The sequence below is a fragment of the Neovison vison genome, chromosome 8, assembly GCF_020171115.1.
Source record: "Neovison vison isolate M4711 chromosome 8, ASM_NN_V1, whole genome shotgun sequence".
Taxonomy (NCBI): Eukaryota; Metazoa; Chordata; class Mammalia; order Carnivora; family Mustelidae; genus Neogale; species Neogale vison.
The window spans coordinates 118,910,211-118,935,717 of record NC_058098.1 but is presented as its reverse complement, the minus strand read 5'-3'; the positions used below and the strand labels follow the sequence as shown (position 1 = coordinate 118,935,717).

The window sequence follows — 25,507 nt, the reverse complement described above, 5'->3', positions numbered from 1 at the left end:
AAGCATTAAAAAAGCACAGCAGTAGTATACAGTCTGCAATGATTTGAAAATCACTAAGGACACTCTTTAATATTTTCTCATTTGCAGACTACTGCCTATCAAACACGATCTTTGAAGGAAAGGACTATATCTGTTCTTTTACCAATCTTGAATTTATATTCTATATATAATATAGTAATGACACAAAGTGATGTCACACACAAAAAGCCAAACTGTATGTAATTTTAAAAGCTAACTTCAAAATATGATTCTAATGTCTGTGATAAAAAAATCACATAAATATGTAAAATATAAAATACATCCTAACATAGTTTTTACATGAGCTGAAGTTTACCACTTTTAACATAAAAATTCTGAGATGGAATTAATAAAAAAAACAATTTTCGTAAGTACCACAGAGCAATAAGTTTAAATCAGACTATTTTGAGTTGTGTAGCCCTTTATTAGCAACTAAAATAGAAGGTATCTGTTGTACAACACGGGTAGTAATTGACTATAACTGGAGATTTATTATATTCTAATACAGATCATTTATAAATGCAATTTCTTTATTAAAAAGCTTCCACCCTTTTTTTGTTTGTTTGTGTACAATTTGCAAAACTATTCTGAAAGCGGAATATATGTGCACAAGTCTGCAAAGAGTGCAAATTTAGGATATGGTAAATGCTTTACAAGTTACTTTCAAAAAACTGTCTGCCACAACTGGGCCTTTACATTGCCATCTTTTTGATCAAAATAATTTGATGCCAGCCTTCCTTCCACTGCCCTAAACTATAAAGCATTTTTTAATGAGTTGAAATTAAGGAAGGACTACACCTACTAGAAAAGAAGAGAAGAAAGTTCTATTAGTTTGAGGTTTCAGAATCCCCCCAAACCAGGACCAGTATCTTGGTAAGGGCTAGGCGGGGACCCCGGACAGAGAATGAGTATGTGCAGGTGGCATCCCTGAGGATTCAGAGCTTCAGTGGACCGTGAGTGCTCCCGCTGCATAACTCACTGAGCTGTCTTGCCAGTTTCTACACTGGCTTGACTGGGCATAATTCAAAAAGGAAAAGCTCATATTCATTCCATTCTTCTGGAGCTCTGTGATAGCCTAGGGGGGAAAAAAAAACTGGTTACGACAGACCTCATATAAAAAGTAAATACCTCTGTGCTGGTGTCTTAACTCTGTCCACTTCACAGCTGAAGCCTAGATTTTTTACTCTTCTCTTGATTTGTTTCTTGAGCTTCTTTCGCACATTATTAAACAGGAAAAAGGAGTTCCTTACTTCATTCTCTCAAAGAATTTCCCCTAATCTAACTTCTTGATAAGTATCAGTCATCTCCCACCCTACCCTTGTTATATTTAACAAAGCCACTTCAAGAAACATGGACCTTTCTCTCTTTTCTCTAAACCAAATCATAGCCACTTCTGTCATGAAATCCTGGTCTCTTCTTTGCCTAACTTTGACTAAATGTGAAATATATATAAATTAATTTCCAGATCTAAGGGGTAAACCACAATTTTTACTTTAATTGTAGATTGGTTCATCATTTATTTTATTAAAATTTTATTTGATCCAATCTAAATTTCCAATTTAGGAAATCAGTGTAGCTTACCTAGTTTAAATTTCAAGAATTAGATTAAGCCCTGAACAGACTTTACTTCCAGTCAATACTGCTTAAAAGAAATCATTCCTAAAAATCCACAATGTACTATCTTTCAAATTAGTGTTAGTGAACTACAGTGTTAGTGAACTAACACTGTAGAGTAGGTTCTATTCTAGACTAACATTACCTTCTCCATTAATTCTCTGCCTCCCCAAACAATGAAGGCATTATTGCTTCCTCCTCCCATTCCTGAATATACACACACTTTCTTCTCTATTAAAAAGTCTCACATTTTCTTTTAGGAAAACCATACTGTTTTATTTATTACAGGAAAAATGAATATTATTATCTCTTTCAAAAATCCAGCTGCCCAAAACTTCTGCCTCTTACTATTATTTACATGAAATACTGTTTTTGTTGTAAAGAGAAAAACATCACACACAATCTGTCTCATGTTACTAAATTATGAATATCTGAAGTTCAAGAACAGAATTTTCTGTTTATTTTTAATAAAGTCTAGAACATTAAATAAAACAAAAAAATTAATAAGGCTACTTATTACCAGAGGTTACTTTGATTTATATTTGTAAAGAACATATTGGAACTGGCTGTGAGTCAAGAGAAAAAGTAGGTTTCTATTCTAAATAATTTTTCTGTATTTAAAAGAAAGTACTGGCCTATCTCCCAGTAACAAATAACTTTATTCATGTAAGCAAAATAACAGAAAGCTAAATTATCTTAAAGATACTAGAAAAAAAAGTTACCTAAAAGCAATATTCATCAATAAGGTATCACAGATGATAACAATTAAGACATTTTAAAACATCATAGGATCAAATGCTAGAAATCAAGACTTCCTAAGGATACTCACATTTAATAACACCCCAATGGGATGTCTTCCACATATAGTATTATGGTATTTCTTCAAGTAATTGCTAAAAGATACAGGGTCTAGTTGTTCTATAATACTCATACCCTAAAAAAAGAAGAGAAAAAGAAAATGAAAGAAAAAGAAAAAGTACACAATTTATTATTTCCTAATTATATTTTAAAACTGTTACTTAGAGCTAAACATAATTTTTCAATTAAGGAGAAGTAAAGAAAATATATTAAATAATCCTTGTGAAATATTAAACTCATTCATCAAAAGTAATCTCATTATGGTTAGCTCTAAACAATATGTACACTTGATTGACAGAAAACTTTCAGTCCTCAGTTTAGTTTTTTCTATGTTTCCACACCACCATCACCAATTACCAATTAGCTCACAACCCTTAACATGTCACAATTTTACATTTTTCTTCTATAAATGTATTTACAAAAGTAAATCTATTGCAAAAATTAACTTTGCTATATGGCAGGGTTTTTTTCATAACCATCATATTCCTCCTACCACTGGCATAAATAGTTAAGAGTTTACTATAACTTAGCTAATTCCATAACATACACTTAAACAACAGTGTGTAAGGCATTCTGAATTATCAGCACATGATAAAAAGAAGATACCATGAAGAAAAATGTTAACATAGTTTTAATTAACTTAAAGCTCATAAAAGATAAATGCTTAAGCAAAATAGGCCTTTTATGAACTTTTTAAAATAAAGTATGGCCTGTCTCCCAGTAACAAATAACTTTATTCATGTAAGCAAAATAATGGAAAGCCAAATTATCTTAAAAGCTTTTTATCTCTTGGGGTGCCTGGGTGGCTCAGTCAGCTGAGCATCTCTTAGTTTTGGCTCAGGTCATGATATCAGAGTCCCGGAAATGGGCCTGGCCATGGGCTCTGCACTCAGCAGGAAGTCTGCCTGAGATCCTCTTCCTCTGTCCCTTTCCCGCCCTCCCTTCCCGCTCATGCTCTCTCTCAAATAAGTAAATAAATCTTTTAAAAAAAGAAGTAAGAAAGAAACCTTTTTATTTCTTTATACTTTCAACTGGAATGCTTTATTTTTAAGATTTTAATTCAGGATCAAAAAATTTTAGGACTACTATTAAAACAACCACTATGACTTGGACATTTATTCACACTAAATTCCATACCCTGTAAATGCATTCAAATAATGTGTTCATAATACAGTAATATAGAGCAATTTTAATCAAGCAAATAAATCAATGATTCTCATGCATTCATTCACCAATTATCTTACCTTGTTTCTTATTCAGGTAAAATGTTTTACATTAGTGTTCTATAAACCAGATTAACATATTCTGAGAGAAATGTAAATGGTGGTTTAACTAGGGAATCAACTGATAAATTTTGTGTGGTTTTTAAATTATATTTCAACATGTTTTAAAACAACCGCAGTGGAAAAGCACCTAGAGTAATCAGATGAACACTCATCTGAAAAATGATAGTAATCAGTAGGTGACATAAAAATACTGCAGTGGTGGCATCAAAATTTAATTTTATAAAGAACCTGTTTTCAGATCATTCAAGTCATTCATAAACATCATCATACTTTCCTGCAAACAGGAAAAGACAGGTATGTGCATGTAATCAACTTTCAATTGACTGCACATCAATTAGCCACTCTAGACTTGTCCACAATCAGTGTTTAATGCTAAGCTGTTTTCCCCTGCAAACTAGGAGGCTTCCAAGTCAATAGTCTCCAGTGACATTTGGTGCAAATTCAGAGAAATATGAACAAACTTAAAAATTAAACCTAAGATAAATAATTAGTACCATAATTCTGGTTCAAAGAATATCACACAGTATATTTCTAAACCAAGCAGTAACGCAGCAATGGAGTTACACAAATCTCTTCCACACATATGGACAATCAAGATATAACTCCCTAAAAATGAAGGAACTGAGGCATAAATAAGGTTAAAAGCTTGCCTCTGAATTTCTAATCTGAGGCTCTTTCTCACTAACTAGTCTGCTTCATGCAGCATAAGAGACATACTAACAATCATTCAAATACTCTCACAGCTATAATTGGTACACACATTTTAAGAGAACTTTTAATGTTCTTGGATGAAGTGTAGGACAGCTTACCTTAAATAGAACTCTACTCATTAATACATTATGTGACACTGAGGTTCTGAGGTACATGTTAATGTTAAAATCTTAAAGTACATTTTGAACAAACTTACCACATTCATATGCAGACATGAAGAATTCAAAGACAGGAAAACTAATGATCAAATTTGTTAAAAACAAAGAATTCAAGAAATTTCATATAGAAAGATATAAAATAAAGTTATGAAAGTAGAGAAGACACTACCAAATAAAGTGTTTGAAATTAAGATATAATGGTTAAATGACAATGGGATAAAGAAAAAATTGAGATGATGGAAAATAAGGGATAAAGTTTAAATATTTAATCTCCTAAAGTGTATTATGTACCTACTAGGGCAAGAATCTATTCCACTACAATCATTCTCTGACAAATATAGTGAACAAGTATGCAGTTTTATAAAGAAGGGATATAGAGAAAAAATAAGGCTTTTCTCAAGAGTGAAATTCTCTAATTGGAAAATTCACAAAGTACGCAAACAATAGCAATAATCATAATGAGAGACAGGGCATCTATTAAGTAATACAGAACACTGGCAAATATACTTTTGTATATATTTATATCTTGATGTTAACAACTTTTAAATCATAGTTAGCAAAAATTCAAGAAGATGAAAATGTTAATTTGATACTACTGCCAACAGCCAAAATTTCAAGATGAAGAAACAAAGTACTTCCCCACTAAGCTTAGTTAACTCTTCTATTACTTAAAATACTTGATCAGTGAACCTGAAGTCCAGGTGATGAAAATCTTACCGATGGCCTAGCATATTGAGAATCTGTTCACATGAACTTAAATCTAATATGAAGCAGTGAAGATCCAAGATAAAAAGCAGATATCATAAACACCAAAATCAATATCCATCATGATTTGGGTTTCTGAGAAATTTAGGGGCTTCAGCAAGAAATCCTCAGATTGAAAGCTAACTCTGTACTGTGAGGGGGAACAAGAGCAGAGGGAATCCATCATTATGCTGACTCTTTAAGCAATGAGTGAAAGCTTGTAACGTTAAATCCCAAGTGACAATCCTAAACTGAACATATTAACTGATAGAGCTGCAAATTTGGGACTCTGATAAGACAACAAAGATCCTCCCTTTTAAAAAAGTTTATATATAGGGACACCTGGGCGGCTCAGTTGGTGAAGCGTCTGCCTTCAGCTCAGGTTATGATCTTAGGATCCTGGGATCAAGCGAAGTGGGGCTTCCTGTTCAGCAGGGAGTCTGTTTCTCCCTCTCACTTCCTCCCTATGCTCTCTCTTTCTCTCAAATAAATAAATAAAATCTTTTTAAAAATTTTTAAAAGTTCGTACATTATAAAATATTTAATTTAAATTTAATTTTAAATACCATCACCAGAAGTAATCTCCATCTATAGTAACAAACACAAAAAAGAAAACTATTTTAGAGGACTTTAAGAAATTAGAACTAGAACCATAGGTCTTTTTATTATGAACACTTAATTAATCACCATATTACGTTGTGAGTAGGCCTCATTTTTTAAAGTAAGGATATATATTTATGTTGGAGAGATGGATGTACATTTAGGTGGACAAGGTGGGAAAAGGAAATATTCTGCTTTCGGTAAGAGGCATCAAGAGAAATCTTACAGTCAAAGAAATTTTATGGGAAAAAAAAATCACCCTAAAGATAGCAGTGCTAAGAAGCAATATACTATCTGGTAGCTCTCTTAAAAGACGATATTATAAAACCTTATACCAAAGACTACTAAAGAAACTATTGCTTGAGTTTGAGAAAGAAGTACAAGTACACAAATCTGAACAATTTCACTTTCAAAAGAGTTGAAAGAAAGAATGGTAGCTAAAGTTCAAATTAAATGAAGTGACTACTAATAAATTTGGAAGGAAAACATATCGTAAGGATGACTACAATGACATTTTCAGACTCTCTTAGCCAAATCATAAGTAATTTGGCAATGTCCATAATGAAACATTGGTCTATATCAAAAGTGGCCCGGAAAAAAAAATGATTATATGATATATATATAAAACATATATGTATGTACTTATGTACAGTTAATGTTTCCAGTATGTAATATCAAAAGTTCACAAAAATGAATGTCTTAAAATAAGTTCTGCTTTATAATTACTGAAATTACAAAGTTCTAATTACCAAAAACATGATCAGCAGCCAATACTAATATAACACTTTTAGAATCTCCTGTAACTAGTCACTTTTTTCCCCACTTACAACATTTGGAAGATCCAGTTTATTTTCCTATATATTTTTCTTTACATATTTTTTTTCACATAACTTGATTCCAAGATAGTCAAATGCTAGAGACGTAATTATTTTGTAATAAGAGGAACAGCTATTTTTATTTTGCTTTGGAAACTAGAAACACTTTTACTTATTTTAGTAACTCTATTTAATAAGACTTTTCTGATAACAAAAAAAAAGAGCTAAAACTAATTAACATACTAATTTTGAAAAGACTATACCTAAGATTTTATACAAATAATTTTTCATCCTATCAAACTTTCAAAATGTGTAATAATTACAATTCAGAACTGATAACATGTTTTAATACTTTATACAGAGAACACTTCCAATTATATTTGCTCTGAAAAGATTGCATATAGAAACTAAGATACTGGTTCTCAAATGAATGAAATTATTTATAACATAAAATGGCACTTTAGAAAAGGAATATACAGAGGGATAGTCACCATTTGGTTATATAAATCAATTAAGAAAACACAGTATATAAGAGTTTAATAGTGAGTGTACATATGCAATAAAAACACACATATATATAAACATACATACATGACTATATGTATAGACCTATCCACTCTTATTATTTTAATCCCTTTAACCCCCAGAAGTGACTTACAACTTGAATTAAGAACATGCTAATAAAAGAACAGAACACTTATGAACCATTTAAAAATTCTATGTACAAACAGAAAGGGACTGCAAAAATCTGACTCCAAGTCAAATATTATATCAAATATTAAATTCAAATGTGTTAACAAGAAGCAAATACTTAATATTCAGAAATTATATTCCAGACTAAATAAAAATTTAAAAATTATGCCCCAATTTTGGACATCTAAAGTAAGGTAAATCAGATGCAGATTTAGAAGTCAATATTAAACTTACTGGTTCTGTGTACCCTTTGTGAGCAAAAATTTCTGATTTCAAAGACTTAGAAGCTACCAAAAAAGGCAATAGCTATAGAATTATGAGAATCATGCCAATGGGTAATTGTTACCCTTTTTGCTCTGTCCCAAAGTAGGAAACCAAGGTCTATCTGTCTAATAAAAATATACCTCAAGAAAGGTAAGTAAAGCTAGTCCTCTTAATATAAGCTATCAATACAGCATTAGAAGAAAGGCTAAAAGAATAGTTAAGCATGGATGTTTATATATAATGCATAGAATAATTAGTAAAATAATACTAAAGTGTTTAAATGTGACCACAGTTCTAAAGAGTTCCAAAGGATGCTATTATGTTCAGTGACTTCAGAGTACCAGGTAAACTAATATTTTAGAGAAAACACCTCTCTGTGCTAAAAGCATTAATTCACGGATTTACAAATTTTTACGTGTGCAAAATTAAATGCTGCCTAATTAAAGTTGGCAAATGATTTAAAGAGATGAACAGAAAGCAAGAGGCGATAAATAGGAAATTTGTTCTACTCAACAGATTAGAGGCCATAGCAGGACAGTGCAAATTCACCTACAAAACAAATTGAGGAATAAAAAGATGTTGGGACTCTTTCCACACTACCAGAAGGCACATCTCCAGGGGCACTGTGAACAAGTCTACTTTGAAAAAGTCCCATGGGTGACTGAAATTATAAAGACAAAGCTAAGGATTACTATAGTAGACAATCTCTCTGACCATCTACACCTTACTTTCCTAACTCCAGACCTCTTGAACTTACGCCAGACCTCTTCCCCAGGCTTACAACCAATACAGTCAATTCTGTAGCAAAGCCCTTCTGAATGACCTCTAAAGTAATGTAACTAGGGGTGCCCGGGTGGCTCAGTCTGCTTCTCCCTCTTCCTCTGTCCCCCCCAATCTTGTGCTCTCTCTTTCTCTCTCAAAAATAAATAAAATCTTTTAAAAAATAAAATAAAATAATGTAACTACATCATTTCTTTGTGCTTACATGCATTTCTTATCCTGGAACATAAAGCCCTACATTATCCGGCCTCTGCCTCTCCCTCTCGCCACAGCTTGTACCACTCGCGTCCTTACCTACCACACTCCCGCAACACTGGCCTTTTTTTTTTTTTTTTTTCTTCACACCCAGCCTCTTTCCTATCTTAAGGACTTCGCACCGGCAGGTCCTTTTGTCCAGAATGCTCTTTCCTCTGATCTTTACTTGGTTCGGTCCTTCTTATCTCTATTTCAGTTTAACGTTTCTCCTCAGGGCAGTCTTTCTCCAACCACTTACCCAGCAATCACTTGAATCATTTACTGTTTCAAAATCCTTTCAATGTTTTCTGTACAGCACACATCACCTTTGGAAACTAACATATATATATACATATGTGTGTGTGTGTGTGTTACTCGTTTTTAACGAGTAAGGATATATATGTATATGTATCCTTACTTTTTTTTTTTAATGTATCTCCTCCTGTTAGAATAAAAGTTCTGTAAGTAAGTAAGAGTAAGTGTGTGTGTGTTTACTGCCCTAACTCCAATGGTGCCTAGGACTATAAATGCACTAAAAAATAATCGGCAAGGGGCGCCTGGGTGGCTCAGTGGGTTAAGCCGCTGCCTTCGGCTCAGGTCATGATCTCAGGGTCGTGGGATCGAGCCCCGCATCAGGCTCTCTGCTCAGCAGGGAGCCTGCTTCCTCCTCTCTCTCTCTGCCTGCCTCTCTGCCTACTAGTGATCTCTCTGTGTCAAATAAATAAATAAAATCTTAAAAAAAAATAATAATCGGCAAAATGAAAATCCAAATGCCAACTTGACATCTCCACTTGGATATCTTTTTTTTTTTAATTAAAAGATTTTATTTATTTATTTGTCATAGAGAGAGAAGCGAGAGCAAGCATAGGCAGACAGAGTGGCAGGCAGAGGCAGAGGGAGAAGCAGGCTCCCTGCCAAGCAAGGAGCCCGATGTGGGACTCGATCCCAGGACGCTGGGATCATGACCTGAGCCAAAGGCAGCCGCTTAACCAACTGAGCCACCCAGACGTCCCTCCACTTGGATATCTTAAAGGCAACAGCAAATATAACATATCCTTAATGTGATTTATGATTTCCCTACCTCCTAAAATATCAGTCCTATCTTCTTGGGCTTTAAATCTAAGTGAATAGTACCAATACCCAACCAGCAGCACAAGCCAGACATTTAGGAGTTATTCTTTCTTTCCCAGCAAGTTCAATCAATCTCTAAGTCCCATCATCACTTTGTCTCTTATATGTACTGATTATATCCACTCTGTCCCTCTCTTCCACCATCACCATCCCATCCACTGTCTGAATTACCATTTGTCACCTGGATTACCAAAATAGTCTACTCGTTTTTCCTTTGACCTCCCTCCAACCCACCTGTGACATTGCAGCTGTATGAGCTATTCAAATACAGTCTGATCTTACCATTTTCCTATTTAATATCCTTTAAACAGCCTATTCTAGGAATGCCTGGGTGGTTCAGTCAGTTAAGCATCTATCTTGGGTTCCAGTCACAATCTCAAGGTCCTGGAATTAAGCCCCGTGTAGGGCTCCCTGGTCCCTGTGTCTCCCCCTCCCTCTGTCCTGCTCGTGCTCACACTCTCTCTAAGAAATAAAAATAAAATCTTCCAACAACAACAACAACCAAAAAAAAAACAGGGACGCCTGGGTGGCTCAATCAGTTAAGCATTTGCCTTTAGCTCAGGTCGTGATCCCAGGGTCCTGGGATTACCGCATCAAGCCCCTTACTCAGCGAAGATCCTGCTTCTCCCCTCTGCCTGCCACTCCCTCCCACTGCTTGTACATGCATACGCTCTCTTTCTCTCTCTGACAAAAAAATAAAATAAAACCCTTAAAATAAATAAACAGCCTGTTCTAGATCCTCTAGCTTCATTTCTCACCCCTACCCCCAGCCCATACATCCACTGATCCACTCAACAATTGCATATATTGAGTACCCAATGAAAGGCTGATACAAAATGGACAAAGATCCTGATCTCATGAAGCTTACAGTCTAATAGGAGAGGTTATCACCAAACAAACCAAGAGATAGTAAGTCACACAGTTATTAATACTGAGAAGAAAACTTAAACAGGGTAAGGTCGTGGATCAACTGTTTACTATAGGGGCATAATGGAAAACTATGGGTACATTTTTGGGGTGTCCCAATAATTAAAAGATACTAGTGGGTGGTATCCAGGCATGCTGATTGTCCTATAATACAAGATAGTCCCACACACAAATAATTGTTCTCATCTCATAACACTCTTGACATGTCTACATAGGTGAAAAACCTGGGCGCATGGGTGGCTCAGTGGGTTAATCCTCTGCCTTTGGCTCAGGTCACGATATTAGGCTCTCTGCTCAGTGGGGAGCCTGCTTCTCCCTCTCTCTCTGCCTGCCTCTCGGCCTACTTGTGATCTCTCTCTCTTTCTGTCAAATAAATAAATAAAATCTTAAAAAAAAAAAAACCTGCTAATAATTATCTAGACCCTTAACTCTATTTTATATATAAATACTAATAAGTTTTACATGGTTTTAATATACAGATTTCCAAGGAATGGCCATATTCATATAAAGTAAGGGAAGGCTGAACTTTGTTTAGTTTACAACTTTACTAGGAATTGCTCAGCATTTTGGAAAATCAAACCACCCAGCAATGCACCATAGTAATATGAGTCACAAACATAACTGTTTAGGTTTGGATTGATAGCTGTTATAGTAATGATACAATGTGTAAGCATCTACTTCATAGTGTCTTCTAATATAGTTAGAATTTGGGCCCTTACAGTATTAAAAATTTATTAGTTTCTCATAAATTACTTTTCCCTTATTTCTTTCTCATATCACAGTTAGGGTATTCACTTAATTTAGTTATGTATATAGGAAGATTATATTCATTATTTCATTCACTTGAAAAGTATTTACTGAGCACCTACTAATGTTCTAATCACTATTCTAAGCACTCTGGATATACTGGAGAACAAAATAAATATCCTGACTAACAAAACTATAATAAATAAGTAGAATATTTAGTTTGTTGAAAGAAAAACTGCAGCAAGTAAGGTACGTTGGGAATGCTAAGAAGGTGGAGTGTATGATGCAAAATTAAACTGGGTAGTCAATGCATCTTGCTGGGAAGGTAAAGCTGAGCAAAGCCACAAAGTCAGACAGTCAAATACAAAAAAGAGCCAAAGCCCTAAGGTAGGCACATCTATATCATCATCACAGAACAATAAGAAGAGTATGTGCCCTAAGTAACTCTTACAGTTCCGTATCAGAATAGCTTCTAAGTGTGCTCAACGACTGCATTGAAAGTTCCATTAAGTGAAAGACAATGTTTTATCTTCTTAATGTCTTCAGTACTTCACACAGTACCAGACACACTAGGAGACACCCATTAGCCACTTGCTACATGAAGAAAATAAATGATGACATAATCAGAAAAGTTTTCTGATGCAACTGAGAATTATGCCTCAGAAAAGTAAGGTAAGAACTAGAAGCCAGGAAAGGATTAAATGACTAACATGACATCATAAATCCAAAAGAAAAGTCAGTAGATTAAGTCCAAACAAAATTCCAAAGGTAAAAGTATTAGGCTATAATTAGATCTAAGTAACAAGATAAATTTAAATATGATAAAAATCTACATATAAGAAAATCTCCTGAGTAACTAAATTTGCATTCATTCCATTCGGCTTTTAATAAAATATACAAGGTATAACCTACCTATGGTTTTAGATCCAGATTCCTCACTAAAATGTTTTATCTACTTTAGACTAAATAGTCTTGTACTAAAACATATGCATAAAGCTTTTCAAACAGTGGTAAAGTTGATTTCAACATAACACAGACTTAAAGTATGACAGATTTAAAGACAATTTAGAGACCACCTATATCAAGTCTCATCTTTAAGATGACAAATTGAGGACTAGAGAACTGAAATGATCTGTCAAAAGTCAAAGCCAATAAGTGATAAACCTCCTGTATTTAATATTCTGTTTATAAGTTTAAAAACACAAAATGATCTGCATGACTTTTCAAATAGGAAAACAATTACTCCAACTACCATACTATTTTAAGGAAAATGACAGCAGGATTCAGTGTCTGTTGTACTACTGGGTCAGATAAGAATACAATCATATTTTTAAATTCTCTATTTAAACAACAAAATGAAACACCATTTAAGAAAATGCAAATGGCAAAAAATATAATAATAAAATAAACTTAGAATTTGCTACGGTTGTTTCTGCTTAAAAATAAGTAATGCCATTACTGTCATCCCTAAACCTGAGACACTCCCCCAAATAGCATCTAAAAATCTATACATTACTCTTTGTCTTACTAATTAAATAAAATTAAGATAAAGGAAATTTCAACTAATAGAAAAGGGATTATTTTTATAATCAATATTCATATGATTGTAAATTATATTTTGCACATTTAGTTAAAAAAAGATAGGGAAAGAATTATTAGTCCACTGTATATTTCAACATATTAAGTCTTGAATCACTAATCTGAAATCAAAGAAAATACCTTAGAGCATTAAAACCCCACACCTGAAAGACTTACCATTTTATCTAGATGTTCAATGGATCTATAAATCTCCCCCTGGGATTCATCATAGTAACTGTAACGGAACCTTTGACCTTGAAACAAATATCATGTACAAAATAAAATAGGGAAAAATTAGAAGCTAAAAAGAAAGCAAGCGCTTACCAAATAATTTCAGTTCTCATGGAAGGCAAAGCACAGCTTAAGCCTCTGAGAGAATCATTCCCAAGAGCCCTTGTACATAAAAATAAAAGGCATATTTGGGAAGTAATAAAGAAATGATATATCACCAGTGTTTTATGATGTTAAAAACTACTTCAAACTGTAGAATCTTAAAGTCACAAGCAATACAAAAGACTAAGGAAACAAAACAGCTTAAAAGTTAGAAGCATTGTTAAACATATTATATCACTCTGTAATGGAAGGTAAACCCAAAGAATATGATTCAAGGAAATCTGGTTTAAGGAAACTATCTCAGTGTAACAAATCAATGAAATCAATGAAAGCTTAGCTTTTGCTGTATAAATGCAAAGATCTGATCTCTATTACAGAAAAAAAAATGTGCAGGTCAGAGATATATTGTGGCTTATGTGATTTTTATGACCTCAATAAAAAAATTTATCTCATTTTTGCAAAACTCTCTACTTGAAAAAAGATCGATACAAGTGCCTTAAAATAGGAGGCACAAAAGGATAAATACAATTGTCCTGCTCTGACAATAAGAGTACACGCACAGAACATTCACGTTTAGCTCTTCTCCAAGAAACAGAGGGTAAGCTGGAAGAAGCTTGAAAAGAAGACAGAAAACAAAAGGCTCAGGTAATAAATCTGGCTCCCTATTATAATCGTATAAAAACCAGAAGTTAAACATATTCATAAATAATTGTGGTAGGCTATTCCACAGACTATGTTGTATTTCAGACACATCTACATTTGTATATCTGTGATGCCTATATTTCTTAGAACTCATTACTTTTATATTTAGCTATTTTTAAAGATTCACCAAAATACATTTGAAAGGTATATGAGTACACCAGTCATGTATGCACACATTCTGTGTCTTGTGCTTCATTTTTAGAGCAAAGTTCACATATTAAATTATTATCCTCACACCTGAGAAGATGGGTTTCTTTGGCTGGATACTTATGATTTTTAAGTTCTCTGTTTATCTTACTAAAAAAATGATCATCTTATAGATGATGAGTGATGCAAAATAACAAAACTCTTTTGGTGTTCTCTTTTGGAAAAAACCACACACCACAGTTATCCACACTTCCTTTACTTGTTGATTTTGATCATCTTTGATGGTCATCTTTCTAGACTATACTGTATTTTCTTAACTTTCACATTTTAACTTTGCACACACATTAATACGTATGATTACTCATGTAACAGTTCTTATTTTCCCTCAAGAGCTGCTATTAAATCAGTATTGCATCTTATAATTCATGATATCCTAGAATCAAGAAATAAGGTTCTGAGACAATTATCTGCTTTCTGAATATAAAAACCATTTCTATCAACATTGAGGATTACTACATGTCACCATAACTATGAGATCAATTACAATCCTTGCACTAAAAAAATTCTTAAACAGTGACAATTCAATGCTCAATGCCCTTATATTAATTAACTCATCAGACATTTCTTTCAAAATTTAGAGTTAGGTATAGTTTTGTTTTTCTTTACAGAATGTACACACTTACTCCTACCTAATAGCGAGAACTATATAATTGGACCCTATTTTTTTCGACTTGCCAGTTGGCTATTGGAAGGCTCAAAGTCAAATCTAAAGTCTTTTGCAATAACTTCTTGATTCAATTCACCGGTACTAAATTTCTACTTGGATTTCAAAGGTCTTTTGACAGAGTTGCCCCAAATCTTTTGTGAAATAAACAAATTATTAATCTTAGACAAGAAACTTCTGACTCACTGTCAACTGTAGTAAGAGTAATATCCTTGGAAGCAATCAAGATGAATATTTTTTGAACCTGAACTACTTCAGGTTTATACTAATACATTCTCTTTTTCTTGCTTCAAGAGATAGCTGTTCGTTTTAGCTGTCAATAATCCCTGTGACTGGGATGTAATTGTCTAATCTGAAAACTGCTACTCTTCAGGTCTACAGAAAAATGCATGTACTTTTTGATAACCATTTCTACTCAAGTCTTTTCTGCTTATTTCCAAGTTCAGAGCTGCTGTTTCAAATGACTGAAGTTGGTCAATTGCCTTAATCACAAGTGGAAAGTACAACTATACTTAGAAATGCTCCCATGTTCATATGGACCATTTTCACTGTAACTCTGACTTAAAAACTACTTCTGAAGTAAGAAAAAATACATAAAATGTTTTGAATACTTCAAAATACCAAATCAACATATGATTTAAAAAGAATGACAAAATGCACAGGAAATTGATGAGGAAATGTTTAACATTTTGCTATCTACCTCTTGCTACTCTTTAGGTGTTTGCATTTTGTAGCTGAAGAATCAAGTAGAAATATTTTATGAGCTCTAAATAATGTATCAATTAAGTAGCTAAATCCACACTACATAGAGCTACTATACTGAAAAAGTATTTTACTTAAACAGCTCAACTTAGAATAATTTTTTAAAATTATACAAGCATTTAAAAATTACCTGAGTAATTCATTCTGGTCAATATACATACAGAAAGCATCTACTTCAAAGTAAATAGTTTCTATCATCCTAGCCTATCCGAGGGGGTGGAAGTAGGAGGTGTGTGCACACACACGCATGCACACACACACCACTTAAGTTACACACCTCTTGGAATTTGAATGCAAAAAATCGTTTGTATCTAATTATCAAAAAGAAGTTTATCAAGATTTTATTTAATGAGAAATGAAAGAAATGACAACACCAGCACAATACACTGTTCATAAATGCACCTTTAATCAAATAATCACTGTTGATGTATTATGACTTCATGTTTAACTCACAAGCAGACATTTTGTTTTATAACACTTCTAACATTCAGTAAAGCTTATGCATCTAAACTGAGCAAACACAGGTGCCTCTGTACCTGGAGAACTGGACTTGTATACTTTTTTAAGTATGAATAAAGCATATCACATAGTAAGAGAAAATTACTTACCTGAAACTTATCCTTTCAGAAGGTACACTGGGAAAATGGATTCTTTGAGCCCCTGTTTCAACTCCAAGTATGAGCTTTCTAGCTTTAAGAGCCATTGACACTGCCCCTAGGGGCAGTACAAGCTTTGGAACTCCCCTAGTGAGTATGTCAGTAGTTTCTTCAGGTGCCTTCCCTCAGTTCTTTTCAAATTCAAAAGATGAGAGGAAAAATAACCCAAGAAAAAAAAATCCTGTAAAGCAGAAACCTTACTCTTTGAGGGAAGGAGGGTAGCTCATTTGTGAATCCATTCCAGAGCACGCTTTCTGAGAAAAAGAAATACAGGTAAGTAATTTTCCCATCTCCAAAGGTGACTGGTGATTAATGAGTGGATTCACAGAGTGTGGAGAGTAAGCTCCAGGGATGTCTGTTCAACACACAACAATCAACTAATGAGGACAAACATAACAATGAATGGTACAAGAACCAACACTGCTTTTTAAGTGCCTCAAAACAAAACAAAACAAAACAAAACAAAGTATAGCAAATACCTCAACATTAAGCTATACACTGGTTTGCAGAAATAAACAACGAGCTTGGAAAGTTGATTTTAAAGCCCCCAAAAAGATTAGTGAGCAAAACAGACTTTTAGACATATGTCCAGTTAAAACTGTACTGTTACACATTCACTGTATCACTTTATATGTTAAAGCACTTTCAATTATTTTAGTTAATCCTCACAACAACCTATGAAATAGATTATTAGGTCATTCCATACTAAGGACATTCATAATTGAAATCGTGAAAAACTATAGTCCTTTCATTCTAAAGTCTTAGTTATAATGTAAAAAGAAAAAAAAAGTATTAGCCTTCCCTCAAAAGATCAAAAACCTAAATATGTGTAACTAGTATGTATAAAATTTGAGAAGACAAATATGAAACCTTGGATGAGATGTATTTCAGGAATTAGCTAACTTATACTCAAACCAATTGAAATTATTTAGAAAACAGTAACACCCTAGTACCTAAGAGACTAGCAACAGAAAGGAAAAAAGAGCAGGCAAGCATAATCACTTAAACTAGAAATCTGAATAAAGATAAATCCATAAATATTCTGGGGAATGCTACTTTTGATAGGTGACACAAATAAAAAAAGAAATTATATAAACCTATACAAATATAAGTTCCTATGTAAAAATCCAAAACTGAATGGAGTGCAGTAAAATTTATTCCTATTTAATAAAATAATTTATCATTAGCATTTACCAAGTAAATTTACTGAAGTCAATTTGCAGTTAAAATCACCATAAAAAGAAAATTAAGTAGAATGAATCGACTTTAAAAAAATCAATTTCTGTTAGATGCAGTTTCATTTAGAAATTTCTTAGAAGTTAATCAGAAATTATGTTAATGAAAGCTGTCAATGATCTAAATGTGAAAATATAAATTTCAAAATCAGGAAAGTACAAATATTAATATTTTATATTATATATATGGAGAAGAGCAAAAATGAAAGGCAAACAGAATGAAAATTCTATAATTAGAAAAACTAAAATAGGTCCAAAAAACTATGGGTCCATCCTATAAGATGGCTCTTATATGGAGCCATCTTATAGGAAAAGAAACTTGGTCAGAAAAAGTATAGACACAACATTACCTAAGCACAGTAAAAATCAAATACTAGCAGCCAATGTCCTTCACTTACACCACAAGCCCTGGTAGTAGCAGGAAGGGCAAAATGAGCTAGTTCATGAAGTGTTACTAGGAAACATCACCCTATTGGGCTGACTAATGAATTTTCATGTGGATTAGACTAGTGATAAAATAAAAGACAGGAATTGAAGTGGTGAAGGTTTTTTTTTTTTTTCTGTTAGGGTGGGGTATTCAAATGAAGGGACAGAAAGAAGGGGCATAATAGAATCTAGGTACCCATTCTCCCTCAGCTTTCCCAACCCAAAAAGAAAATTTGAGAATATTTTAATCTTTCTACTTTTTTTCTCTCTAATGTCTTTTTCAAGTCCACATAAAATTTAAATGGGATCTGAAAGATGAAAATCTTTAAAGCAAAGTACACTTAAAAAAAAAGTCATTCGTGTAATGGACACTGGTTAATAAGTAAAATCAGGGCGCCTGAGTGGCTCAGTGGGTTAAGCCGCTGCCTTCGGCTCAGGTCATGATCTCAGGGTCCTGGGATCGAGTCCCGCATCGGGCTCTCTGCTCGGCAGGGAGCCTGCTTCCCTCTCTCTCTCTCTGCCTGCCTCTCCATCTACTTGTGATTTCTCTCTGTCAAATTAATAAATAAAATCTTTTAAAAAAAAATAAAAATAAGTAAAATCAACCAGGCAAAACCCTTCCAATCACTGTCTCCATCACCAAATCTCTTGCCTTATTTTTAACAGAACCCGGACATAATCGAAATAATGACTAGAAATGAAAAATGGTGTCAGTGCTAGTACTCTGTTATTCAACAAAAAAAATTCCACTGTAGGCATCTGAGTAATCTGTCAACTGTACCATAATCAAGTAAGTGATTTTTCTCCAAAAATCAGCTATTTAGAAATGTAAAGGGTGTTGACAGCTCAACTCAATGAAATTTTTAAGATCTCTGAGTATCTGAGTAACTGAATTCTTCCTGTGAAATGATTAAGAATTCAGTGTTATCATTACTTTGATATGGTAAAATAAATCTATACAGTATCTTTACCAAAAAAGAAGAAACAGCAGAAGCAGCAGAAGCAGATGAAGAAGAAGAAGAAGAAGAACTAGAACTATTAAGAAATACCCTCACAAGAAAAAGCTTGACTTTTGAAATGGGAGTATAACATTCATTAAAATTTAGAAAAGATGACCAATGCCACCAGAGCATTAAACTTGAAAAATACAAAAATTTCTAAGACATTTTATTTTAACCTGTAACTAGTCAAAAATTCATATTACTTCAGTTAGGCATATAAAATAGGAAATGAATCTTACTTTACAAGAATGATGGTTATTATTGCTATTGTAAAGGGAAACTACCAATCTTGGAATAGTATCCATGCAACACCTTCCACTTATCCCCAGATCTTCATCAAATTTCCTAACAAGAATCAGAACAGTGCTTTTCATAAGTGCAAAGCAAGCACCTAATGAGTATTGTTAGTGAGACTGATACTAAAAAAATAAACACCTGGAAAAGTTCTATTACTTAACCACCAAATGTAAATAAAAAATGTTTTAGGCTCTGGACAATTCTCTTAACTAACACCTACCAGCCTCTGGAAATTTTGAGTTCTTATTTGTAATTGTCACCAGGAAATCCTAGCTTATAATTTAAATGCCAAATTTTTCTACAGCACAGGAGATCGAAAGGCCTAAAGAACTTTCCAAGAACCTAGGTAGAATACAAAACAAAATTCATCTTTCTCTCTCAATATTGTACTTAAATACAGTACTTGGATTAGGGCTTATTTGCTTTAGAATTCATTCATGAAGCAAAAAAAAATGACTCAACAGACAAGAGCGATTTTAAAGCATCTACAGATTTTTGTGTGATTTATGCTGTGATTGCACATGATACCCCATCTTGAGGGAGAACCCAGATTCTAAAGAACAATATCAGAGGAACTAATTATTTAAATCTAAAAGTAATTTAAAGTGATTCATAAGAGCCTTAAAAGTGAAGAGGGAGGAGACACATGCTTCAAGAATTTTTAATTCTAAAACATATGGATATATGCTTTATTACCAACATAAATTCACAAGACTAAGAAAAATATCCTTTTTTCAACAATGATACTTCTTAGTTTTTAAGATCAACTATGACTAAATATCAGAATTTCCAAGAATCTACCTAGTCCTCACATCTAAGTAACATACTTATAATCCATAAAAAATAACTTCTGCCAAAGGTAATAAACCAACTAGCCAATAGAATTGATTCTTAAAGAACCCTGAGAACCCTCAGGGAGTTTGGCAAGGTCACATAGCTACCTGTATATCCTAAACCAGGACTTCCCAACCTCAGCACTAGATATTTTGGGCAGGATAATTCTTTGATGAAGAGGGCTGTCCTGTGTACTAAAGGATGTTTATTTAGCAGCTTTTCTGGACTCCACTAAGTGGAAGCCTAAAGCATTCCCACTTCCAACCCCCACCCCACTGTAATGACCAAAAATGTCTCCAGGCATTTCCAAATGTCCCTTCATAAGATCATCAGCCTCAGATGAGAAATTAGTGCCTTAAACCAAAATACTTATCTATAAAGGAGGATGGCTCTCTTAAGATGGTCTCAACACCATTCACAGAGCAATGGAAGAGAAAATACCAGCCTAAGCACAATAGATAAATATTGAGTCAACTCTGGTAATCCATGCTTAAGACACATAAAAGCCAGGGGTCCCTATATCTCATTGAGGATGTTTTTCTGACCATTCTAGTACTCTATCTTAAAATTTATAATCTTGTGCCTTACATTTTCTCTATAATCAAAGAAATAACTGAAGGATGAACAGGTATTGGCATCCTCCAGCCAATGAGAAATGTCCTAAAAAGAACAGGATTCAAAAATATTCTAGAACAGCCATGGAAAAGGGAGAGTAAACTGTATTCAAAGAATCAAAATATAAAATTTACTCAAAGAGGCATTCACAAATGTCTTTCTTTATCATCAGTTCACTGTGAAGTTTCCTTTCTCTTTTTATTCACAAAATAACAAAAATCACCTAAGAGTCCTCACCCTTATAAACCATTACCAATGAAGACCACAATGCTAATAGCCCACATGTTACAATCTTGGAGGGTAGCTCTAAACTGATCGCAAAAATTAAGCACCAAAGGAAAAGTAGAAAGAAAAAAAAACACTAATTACAGAAAAAGAAATGTGGAAAAGGACTGGCATAGCACACAGTGCTCTTTTACCTTCTAAAGAAGAAATTTGTTTTATCTACGAAAAAACTAACTTCAGAGAATCTACCACACAACTCAACTTGGAAATAGGGTTAAAAGATCTTAACTCCCACTAATATAAGTGGCTAAGCAAGGATGCCCTCACAGTGTGAATCCAATTATACCAGTCGCCTTTGGAAATGTATCCATAATCTATCATAATCTGATCCTTTTTAAAAGACTTTTTTATTCACTTTTAAACCGTTGCAGCTAAAAGTAAAACTTTCCAAGGGAAGTGATAAGGAACTGAAAATCCAAGCTTAGAGTGAAAAGATACCATTAACCACAAGTATATATTATCTACCATGATATGTTAAAATCTAAAACTTACCCCAATGGCAGAAATCAGAAGAAACCACAAAGAGATTACTAGGATCCGCTAGATATTTACTGAAGAGTTTTCCGAATTCCTGTTCTTTTGACTCACTCAGAGCTCCAACCAGTACAGGAATAATGGTAAACTCATCCTTATGGCTTAAAGAAAACAGAAAAAAAAAAAAAAAGTCATTTAAGAAGTATAAGAATATAAGTAGTTTTCCAATGTGCTGGCACTAAAAAGTGGAACATTGATTAAAAAGGGTAAGGATAAGATACATACTGTTGGATTTTTTAATCTATAAATGAAATGTTTAAAGAAGACCACTTAAAAATAAGAGAGATACAGAATACTAAAAATATCTATTTAAATTACAGAAATGTACAATATTTCTTTAGGTAAACAAAGCTATTTTACTAGCAGGTATAATAATGTCCTCCAATATAAAAATAACCCATCAGACCATCACCAAGACAAGTCTTCTCTACTACCTTTCAAAGTTACAATCATCTGCCTAATCCTTCCACAATTTTAAAAGAGCATTAAACTCTTCCTCAATATTTTAATCTTATCCTGTTACAAATACCACCACTGCTGGTACTTTATAAACCTGCCAAGAGAGACCTACAAACTTAATCTTGGCTCCCGTAAGATACACCAACTGCACCTTAAACCTACACTAATACACAGATACAGGACAGCCTGACGATACCACTCAAATTTCACTGGCATCTTGGGTGGACATAGAATTCAAGGAAGTAGGTATTAATTTCTAGCAGCAAGAAAAAGACACCAAACCCACCCACAATGTTTATGACATTTCCACAAGTCCCTTTTTCACTCTACAGATTGACAGATTTATGGAAAAGGAACAGAGCAGATTAATAAAGATAACTATCATGGGCTATAGAAATAGACGTTCATCCAAAACCTTTTAAAATTTTCATTGCAGTGAAATTTTACTTACATATATTCAATACTATTTATATTCTAAATGATCCCAGATTGGAATTTTAGAAGCGTGAGTCATTTTTGTCTGACTTGTGCTGAACAGGACTTTAAAAAAAAAAAAGAATCACCATTATAATAAATGCTTTTTAATATGTTAATCTGACACTTAACTGATGTAGGACAAACAGAATTCATAAAAAGGTTTTTAAAAATACTAAATTTAAGTTTATTCCCAAAATAAGTGTTAGCCCAGCTTCATAAAGCTACAGCCAGGGCACCCAAGCACCTCCCCCAGAAAGACCCCCTTACCCTTGTCAATTGCGAAATAAACAGATCATACAGATCTCCAGTCCCTCTGCAATGCAGGGGCTTCTTGGGCAGAATCTGCATCTATGGAGTAAGAAAAAAAGAGGAAGCTGGCAGAGGAAGCTGCCATGGAATATCTCCTTCTCTGACTCTTTTACCAGTTTGCTGAACAACTGCATGAATGAACAGGGGCTCTTCAATAAGTTAAGAGAGTGATTATCAATCAAAAGGCAAGAATCTGGGCTCTAGTAAAAATTCAAGAAGACTGCTATGACTTGTTCTAACTTCAAGTACTATCTATATAAATAAATAAACTACGATCATCAAGGAATATGTAAGTAATTATGACATGGTAGGGATGCAGTTACATAAGAGTATAAAAAAGATGTCAGAGGAAATCGGTTCAAGTACCATCTCTATCACATAATAAAAGTTGAGAGGGTAGGTAAATTACTAAATACTTAAAAATGTATTTTTTTATCTGTAAAATGATCATAATTACAATATCTATTTTCTAAAGTTGCTACAAAGTGAGAAACACTACTGGAAAATACTTTGTCAACAATTGGTGGCTCACCCTAAAGAAATAATACATGTCTACTATTCTACAGAGCCACCAGCATTCCCTTACCCTCAGCCTCAGCCAGCAAATCTATCTATACCGAGGTAAAAAGCTCATACTACTTAGAAATCTAAGCTTTGAATCAAGATCTATCCATCAACCTCCTTGTCATTTCTTTAAAAAAAAAAAAATCTACTTCTGGTTCTGTATTTCCACAAAGTATGAGTTAGAAAAAAGAGCATTTGGCTTTGAAATGTAATATTCCTAGATTCTAGAATTCAAGTTGTCAGGTTGGACTTCCCCAATGAAGGTGTACAAAATCTCACCCTCAAAAAATAATTATAAAATTGTCAAAAAAAAAAAAAACCCAAAACATTTTGTGCTCTAGAATTAACCAAAGACAAAAAACACAACAAGAATAGTTTATTCATTATTTTAATAAGTGACCTTCTTAGGAAGAACAGTGGGAGTCTGGCATCTTACCAGGAGCATTCTCTATCCCCCTGCCCCACTCCACCAGCATAGTGGGGTTGGCGGTGAAAGCCAGCAGCTTTACTTGCCGAAGGAAGCTGACTTTGATTTGGAGCAGGGAGCAGAAAACACATCCAGCAAAAAACAGAAAAGCCTATAGCTCTCATAGCCTGAGATTACAATACCAGTGGAGGCAAGCCACAAACCTGAGGACTACCTAGAAATTTAACATGGAAATTCTGCAAAGGAGACAGCCACAGAAGGACCCAATAAATTCACATATTCCGAGGAGATGATTGATGTCCTCCACATAACTCTTTCTGACTAGAAGGCAGTAAGCACATACGTGCCGGGGAAACCCATAAGGTTCCAAGCTCCCCCAAAATGCCAGCTAATCAGGAGGGTGAGAGCACACCCAAGGGACAGTGGAGACCTGAGAACAACATCACACATCCCAGGCTGACTGGAAATCTAATGCACACTCAGGGCGACCAGAGAAGACCCAACAGAAATGAAAGGAGGCAAGCTAGAAAATGGCCCAAATTTTGAATATGCTCCCCAAACTATACCCAATCCACCAGCAGAGGATGAAAGCCTTACTGGCTCACAGTGTTCGTCACAACCTCCAACCAATCATTACTGAAGCACTAAGTAATGCAGACATAGAGGTAAACTCTAGAAAGCCAAATTATAAGAAATTTTTAAAAGCTGAGAAGATACATCAGTAGCCACAATTTTGGGAGAGAGCAATTCTGCAGATTATGGCAACAAAGTTACTTAAAAAAAAAAAAAAGTAAATGAATAAATGAATGAACAAATGGAACAACTACCACCACCACTACCACCTACAGAAAATTTTAATAAAACCAGAATCAAGTTGCTATATTACAAATTTTTGGAAGTCAGTTTTAAGAAAAAATTATGAGCCACAAAAACAGGAAAGTGTAAAACATTCTCAGGGGAAAAAGAAAAAAAAAGTAGCCAATAGAAGCTGTATCCATGTGGGACCAGATTTAGCAAAAACTTCAAAATAATTGTATTTCAAAAAAAATCAAGGAAAACTATGCTTTAAGAAGTTAAAATATGGCAATGACTAAATAACAGTAAATATCAACAAAGATATACAAGCTATTAAAAAGAACTAAATGGAAATTTTAGAGTTAAAAAGTACAGCAAATGAAATTTGCTAGATGGTCCAAAAATATTAAAAAAAAGAATCTGTGCAATTAAAGATAAGATAAATCATCCAACTTGTAGAGAGAAAAAAAGGGACTGAAGAAAAATGAACAGAGCACTGGACACTTGGAAGACAACATCAAACATACTAGGATGTGTACAATGTGAGTTCCAAAAAAAGGTAAAGAAAAACTATAAGAAATAATGGCTGATCAAAAAAAAATGAAATTTTGCCATTTGCAACAACATGGATGGAACTAGAGGCAAAACAAGTCAATCAGAGAAAGACAAGTATCATATGATTTTGCTGATATGAGGAATGTGAGAAAGTAGACAGAGGATCATAGGGGAAGGGAGGGAAAAATGAAACAAGATGAAACCAGAGAGGG

The 25,507-nt window shown here is 33.8% G+C and overlaps 1 protein-coding gene across 2 annotated transcripts in view; it reads right to left on the bottom strand.

Moving 5' to 3' along the window:
* Window positions 1–421: 421 nt before the first annotated feature.
* The window catches only part of MEMO1 (mediator of cell motility 1), a 115,693-nt gene continuing 90,607 nt past the window's right edge, over window positions 422–25,507 (bottom strand). For both annotated transcript variants that reach the window (XM_044261819.1, XM_044261818.1), the window contains 4 exons: window positions 21,668–21,810; window positions 13,336–13,412; window positions 2,462–2,566; window positions 422–1,093 (listed from right to left, as the gene is read on the bottom strand). In XM_044261819.1, coding sequence (XP_044117754.1) covers window positions 962–1,093; window positions 2,462–2,566; window positions 13,336–13,412; window positions 21,668–21,810 — 457 coding nt within the window. In that variant the 3' untranslated portion in view covers window positions 422–961. The remainder of the gene's footprint in view (window positions 1,094–2,461; window positions 2,567–13,335; window positions 13,413–21,667; window positions 21,811–25,507) is intronic.